Here is a 7,154-nt window from a genome sequence, read left to right as displayed (position 1 = left end):
TCTTTTAATTGAATCATTTCGGTCGTGTATTACCCTTCTTGACTATTTCACAAGCGTTAGTAAATTAAGTATGCTTATTATGCCCAGTACATTGCTGGATGTTAATTATTCTTCACACGATGCTATGATTATATGCTTTTTCTAATTAAAAATAAATAAATAAATCCAAAATCTAAATACTAATTCTGAGCAAAGAACAGGAATAAGAACATCTAAAATTCAATTTTGACTGGGGAAAAATATGGATAGAAAAGAAGAAATAATGATGAGATGAACTGATGATTGCACATTTTTCAATGAAAGTAGAATTTTACTCAAACTTCAATTTTAAGTTATTTTTTTATAAAAATAATCATGGTGATTGCTGTAAATGGGTAAGTGGGTGCGGCTGAACTTGCTTTGTTTTTCCATTCTCAATTGTCAAAGAAGTAAACTCCAGGTTTCAGAACTATAGCCTGAAGAAAAAACACAATCTGAATCATCCCTTTAGTTTAATTAAAAGAAAAAACCAAGCCCGAGCCCCTGAGATGTACAGCCAGCTCTGTGTGTGAGGAATGTCATCATAATTGGCCTCACCTCTAGGGAGGAGAATCTTTGGAGGGAGGGTGCAGGTTGGGTTTGTCTCCTAACGCCCTATCTTGTGGCTATAAAAGAAGCACCAGGGCAGTGAAGGAGCACGCTTTCCTGCTCTGCACGAAGCCGAGTAGCTCAGACTAGCTCCTTCTGTGCTGCAGCCACATCTACTTGCACCATGCAGAACTCTTGCAGCATCGCTGGCAGCTCTCGCCTTTCCTCAGTCCGCACAGGAGGCTCCTGCCGTGCTCCCAGCATCCACGGAGGAGCTGGTGGCAGGGGTGTCTACATGTCTTCAGCTAAGTACACCTCCTCTGTAGGAGGTGGATATGGTGGTGGCTCGTGCGCTGGTATTGGAGGAGGCTTCGGTGGCTTTGGTGGAGGAGCTGGCTTTGGTGGAGGCTCTGGCTTTGGTGGAGGAGCTTGCTTTGGTGGAGGCTCTGGCTTTGGTGGAGGAGCTGGCTTTGGTGGAGGCTCTGGCTTTGGTGGAGGAGCTGGCTTTGGTGGAGGTTTTGATGGTGGTGCCTTTGGTGGTGGTGATGGCCTTCTTTCTGGAAATGAAAAGATAACTATGCAGAACCTGAACGACCGGCTGGCCACATACCTGCAGAAGGTGCGAGCACTGGAAGCTGCAAATGCAGAATTAGAAGTCAAAATCCGAGACTGGTACCAGAAGGAAGCCCCCACCAGCCCAGCTCGTGACTACAGTAACTACTACAAGATAATTGAAGATCTCCGAGACAAGGTATGACATTCATAACTACGGGATTTATAAGAATGCATTGGAATTGTGGAACTGCATAGTCCACTTCTTTGAAATCAATTAAAACAATTGCAAAATCAATGTTGAATTGCCCAAACCCAAATACACTGTGGTTCTGAGCATTCCAGCAGAGAAGAGTAACTTTTCTTCATTTGAAATGAAAAAGTTTTATCCCAAAAATGAGGTTTTTGAAATTAAAATGATTGCACAGAAAAATAACAAAACTTGGCAAAATGTGTATAAGATGATCAATATATTAACAGAATAATAAGAGTAAAGAATGTGATAGGTAGGCCTCAAAGTCTGAAAAACTAACTCTCCTGGCTAAAGGCAAGATCAGGTATTGTGAATGTATTTTCTAATTATGTTAAGTACATGCTGACGAGCTTCACAGTGATCCATCTAGGAACTGGTAAAGAAGGAGGGATGTAAAGGCTCCATGCAGGAAGTATGAACTGTCCAGCAAAGGAAAATTTTATCTACTCTTACATAGATGTACCTGCCCTTTCCTGGGCTCCAGAATGGTAGCTCAGCTCTCTGGTTTGCATCTGGAAAATGGAACAGAGTTTAGCATTTTTGGTGTTTGTCTATAAAAGCTTTAGGAAGGGTAGGCTGAAGAGCAACGTAACAGCAAAATGGTTATTACAACCCAGAAAGCAAGTTTCACCAGTGAAGTCTCAACAGAGGTCTTTCTTCTGCCTTCTTTGATGGTTTACAGCCTGGATAACCACTTGCTACGTACTCAGGACCATGCCATTCCACCATTACTCACAGGAATTGTTTTCTGTATTCCCAATTGCCAGATCCTTGCAGCTACTATTGACAATTCCAGAGTCATTTTGGAGATTGACAATGCCCGGCTGGCTGCAGATGACTTCAGGCTGAAGTAAGTTTAGCTGAAGCACATTTCTCTTCTCTCTCCTTTTCTCTCCTTCTCAAAACAGTTTTCTGAAGTTTAGTATTACTTCTTACGTAGAAAATAAAGTTCTTCAGTCACTGGAGGACACATTTCCAAATTATGGGTAGATGTTTTTCCTTGATAACTTCTGATGAAAAAATTCCTGGCAAAAATTTGATATGATGAAGGATAAATCAGGAAAATAATAAACCTGACAGAACACAGCATCCAGATTACTGTGCTGTTTATTGTAGCTCATGTCTTAGTTTTTAGTGATGCTCTTAACTATTTTATTAGCCTAAATCACAAGGGAAAAGAAGACAGGCATAGCTTGGGCTTTTCACTTAAAAGGAGGACAGTGGTGTGAAGAGATTGGTGTTCATTTGCAATAGTTTTGTGAAAATCTTTAGTGAAATGTAGAAAAAGACAAGAGGGACTTTGTGCTTATCCTGTTCATGGACTCAGCAGCACATCAGACACTGCTGAGAAGATGATAAAGACAGTTGTGCAACTGGTTTATCTTCCAGTGACGTATCTGCAGGTTTATATTTTCTTCTCTGGTATCCAATGCAAGTACTTTCATATGTCACAGTTGGAAGCAGGAAAAAAGATCTTTACTCCCTTTACGCTTCCTTTAAATGTTGCTCCCATTCCTCCCACATTCAACATAAAATGATCTAGTTTTATGGCTCCACTCATTCCAATGTTTGTTTCTTTTTAAAACTGCAGGTATGAGAACGAGCTGTTCCTTCGCCAGAGCGTAGAGTCTGACATCAACGGCCTGCGCAGAGTCCTGGACGAGCTGACCCTGTCCAGAGCTGACCTGGAGATGCAGATTGAATCACTGAAGGAGGAGCTGGCCTACCTCAAGAAGAACCACGAGGAGGTGAGTCCTCAAGTGGAGAGGAATCCCTTTGGAAGCACCACATACCACTGCATGGATTGCTGCTGGAAAAAAGTCTATGAGAGTATAGAACATCATTTTTTTGTGTCCTCTGCCTTCTGTCCATGCAGGAAATGAAAGAGTACTCCAACCAGATCAGTGGCACAGTCAACGTAGAAATGGACGCTGCTCCTGGCATCGACCTGACCAGAATCCTCACAGAGATGAGGGAGCAGTACGAAGCCCTGGCTGAGAAGAACCGTAAGGATGCCGAGGCCTGGTTCCTCACTCAGGTATGGAAATGCCAACGAACTGTGAACCGATGCACTGCCCCACTGCTACTGTCCCAGCAGGTGGGATGCGTTTCTCCTTTCTGAAAATAATTTTTAAAAGCTCAACGTATGGGATCTGTTTCTTTCTTTCAGACTGATGAGCTGAACCGCGAAGTAGCCACTCACACAGAGCAGATACAGACCAGCAAGACGGAGATCACAGAGCTGAGACGCACACTCCAGAGCCTGGAGATTGAGCTCCAGTCACAGATGAGCATGGTACGGAGCTGTCCCGAGCATTGTTCAAACTCTCCCCTTCCTCCCTCCCTGTCTTGCCTCCGCTTAGGTTCCCCCTCTGTGGGACGCGTCTGTATGACAGCCTGTTCTCATGTCTTCCTGCTTTAGAAAGCTGGACTGGAAGCCAACCTGCGGGACACGGAAGGCCGGTACTGCGCACAGCTGTCACAGATCCAGAACCTCATCACCAGCGTTGAGGAGCAGCTGAGTGAAATCCGCTGTGACATGGAGCGTCAGAACCAGGAGTACAAGATGCTCATGGACATCAAGAGCCGCCTGGAGCAGGAAATCGCCACATACCGCCAGCTGCTGGAGACCCAGGACTCCCAGTATGTTACCATTTACAAATCCTGTGATGATTAGATAAGCTTAATAACACGACACATTGTAAAGCAGTAATTTGTGGTTGTTAAGCTGACTCCAGATTACTAAATCACACTGATTGCACATGCAGTCTTTCGAGTGCTGGCAAAACAGATGCCTGGCAAAATCCTGGGAGCTATTACTGAAACTAAATCTCCAGATCCATTGTGCTGATGGTTTGAAAACATAAACGCAACCGTATTGGCTGCAGTGAAGTGCAGAAGGCCCTAGGCACCATGTGCATGTCTCACATAATCCTCTTGCTGTGCTGCAGTAACAGCCTTCAGCCCATGAAAGTTCGTTCTCAGCTTGCTCTGCCCGTCAAAGCAGAGAGCACCTCACCCACAGCACCAGCAATAACCCAGTGAAGAAGCAGCGTGAAATCGTGGCTGTTCTCATGCAATGCTCCTAAATGAACCGATGCTTTCAGTCGACACATTCAGTGAGGGTCTTTAATCAAACTTTTCTTCTTCTCCGCAGGATGACAGGAGTGAACCCCAAGGATGGTAAGAAAATTTTTGATTTAAAGAGGGGCTGAAATGGTGACAAAATAGAATTAAATAAGCCTTTTTTCCTCGGGATTTCTTCTTATGACTACTGATCACATCCTCTCTGCAACATTCTTTACCATTTAGAGAGGAAACCATAATACTTTCTCTTATTTTATGTGCCTTTTTGAAACCAATAGCTTGCCAAACGATTCCATGAACTCCTCCTTTATTTCTAAAATACGGAAATCTCTTAGGGATTCCCAAGTTCCTCTGCTGGTTCATACAACATGCAAAATAGATCCAAACCTGACTTGTGAGGTGCACTCTTCATTTATATCTTTCCCTCCCTTCTTTCATAATATGGAAGATTTAATGGGTGCGGACCAGCAGGGAGAGAAGATGTAGACATCTTATAGTTCACTCATGTAGTTCCCTCTTCCATACGTGAAAAAAAATCTTGTCAGGAAACAAACAAACAAAAAGCATCGCATGGCTCTTCACTGTCTTAGCGGTGCTTTTTTTAGCCCCAAGCTTAATTATCTTTTTTTCTCCTACCACAGCATCATTTGTGAGCGGAAGAGCTCGCGTGACTGCGTAAGATGATGGAAAACCTGGTGCGACCCGGAGAGCTTTCTAATAGAGAAATGTGGAGTTCTCTCGTTCTGACACCAGCTGTACCGCACCAGTGACAAGACCAGTGCAGTCCAACCTCTGGCTAATGCTACGAGAAACCCGCTTTTACTTTTGCTAAATGACAAGAATGTAATCCAAAAAACGTGCAACAGCTTGATGTCTTTCCTTAGATTTCCTCTCCCTTTTCACATCATTTGGCTCTCCAGGTCAGAGATGATGTCCTTGATTCCTGTCAGTAGCTATAGAGTACCCTCATGAAAAAAACCTACACAATAAAGTTTCTCTTCTGCTTGTGCAAACACATTCAGTCTAATGTCGTTTTTGTGTGGTCAGCGTGGCACTGCCATTCACACAACCACATCCCCTCCCTACCTCAGTGCTCCTGTGACCCAGAACAAGATGTGCTGAGGTTCAGGTAACTCAATGGATAACAGCAACAAAAACTTCAATAATCGTAGGAAAGGTGACAATGAATGGACAGGGAGAAAGTGCTGGAAGATTCTCCCAGGAATCTGAAGCTACTGTGAAGAAATACAATGCTTCAGGTCCTGAAGGTCTTTGTTGTGAATTCAACTTGCACAACCTCTGAAAAAAAAAATCCTGTATTGTATGTTCCTGCACTTCCTTCAGTGGGAAGGCAAACGGCCTCAGCCCTTCAGGGAGGACAAGGCGAGGTGCAGGTGACAGGAACCGGCCAAGCTCTTTGCCGTGACTCAGAACTGCAGCGGCCCAGCTTTAATTTTTAACCATGAGAGCACGCCCTTTTCTGTGCAAAACCAGGCAGTCTCTAGGCATGCACTGTCACCAAGTTTGTGAAAACAGCTTTGGAAGCCAGGCATCACTTTTTCCATTCACAAAGCTTTAGGAACGGTGCCCTCCCTCCTAGCCCCAGAAAACAACAGGGGTGCACAGTGATCGTCAGAGCAGGTATGAGGATGCTCCTCCATCTCAAGTAGGAGGATGATTTTCTGTGCCATTAAACCCAGATCTTATCCAGGCAGATACACCACTCCTTTGTAAGGAGCATACATCCACCTTTCCAACACAATAGAGGGAGTAAAATGGAAGGAAACATTCCCCAAATATATACTTTTAAAGGCAATACTGTAGCTGTTGCAATACACAACCTCTATGACTATCTCAGCTTCTCATTTCTTGCTCCCTCAAAGGAAGGAGTGTCTTCCTTTTTTGTTCCTTCCCATCTCTTTTTGGTGGTGGGTTTGTGCTGTTCTCTTCCCTTGGGCTCTGAACCCTGCAGCTAAGCACAAGCAGCGCTCCCAGGGGAGCCCAGATGCGGACAGGAGCCTGCCACAGAAACTTTTGGAGCCAGGGAGCCTCACATACCACTGCCACCGAGGAGCTGTCAGTGCCTTATTTTGTGCTGTCACCATCAATAGCAAGTCCCTGAAAATGTGTTCAAGTTAAGCTCAGTAAAGTCAGCAAGTGTCACTTTTGTTATTGTCTCTCATATGGGTCAAGTTCCTACAGCCCAAGTGTGCCCCAGGGACCCACAGATTTTGCATTTCAGTAAAAAAACAACACTGATCTGTCACGGCTCTCCATTTTCACCAGCAGCAGTGTAACTCTGCTGGAAGATTTATTTGAATTAATTGCTGCTGATACGGAGGATACCGGTACCACTGTTTAGAATTCGTACTTCCAATCCTCAGGTGAGATGCAACAAATCTTTACATCATTTAATATAAAAAACAAACAAACAAACAAAACAAAAGAACAACAACAACAAAACCCTAACAATAAAAGCGTGCACCTTCTGGTAACTGTTTCTCCTCATACCTGTGTGAAATGATTGATTACCCATAGCGCTCACTATCGCTTTGGGTCTTCTCTTTCAGTTATCACTCAGCCACTCAGCACATAAGTATTTGTAAGTATCTGAAAAATGCAGCTTTTTCAGATAAGTCTGCTTCCCTAGCAGATAATTCCTCCCTTTGCCTGATTACTGCCTTTCACTATCTTG

The 7,154-nt window shown here is 43.9% G+C and overlaps 1 protein-coding gene across 1 annotated transcript; it reads left to right on the top strand.

Moving 5' to 3' along the window:
* Nucleotides 1–751: 751 nt before the first annotated feature.
* LOC116498279 (keratin, type I cytoskeletal 15-like) lies at nt 752–4,587 on the top strand. Its single transcript, XM_032202524.1, has 8 exons — nt 752–941; nt 1,011–1,318; nt 2,140–2,222; nt 2,964–3,120; nt 3,249–3,410; nt 3,543–3,668; nt 3,795–4,015; nt 4,530–4,587. The coding sequence occupies exons 1-8, from the start codon at nt 752–754 to the stop codon at nt 4,585–4,587; spliced, it is 1,305 nt and encodes a 434-aa protein (XP_032058415.1).
* The last annotated feature ends 2,567 nt before the right edge of the window (nt 4,588–7,154 follow it).

This window comes from Aythya fuligula, chromosome 24, assembly GCF_009819795.1.
Source record: "Aythya fuligula isolate bAytFul2 chromosome 24, bAytFul2.pri, whole genome shotgun sequence".
Lineage (NCBI taxonomy): Eukaryota > Metazoa > Chordata > Aves > Anseriformes > Anatidae > Aythya > Aythya fuligula.
Note: the sequence above shows the minus strand (reverse complement) of the source record. Positions and strands in the feature narration are given on the sequence as shown.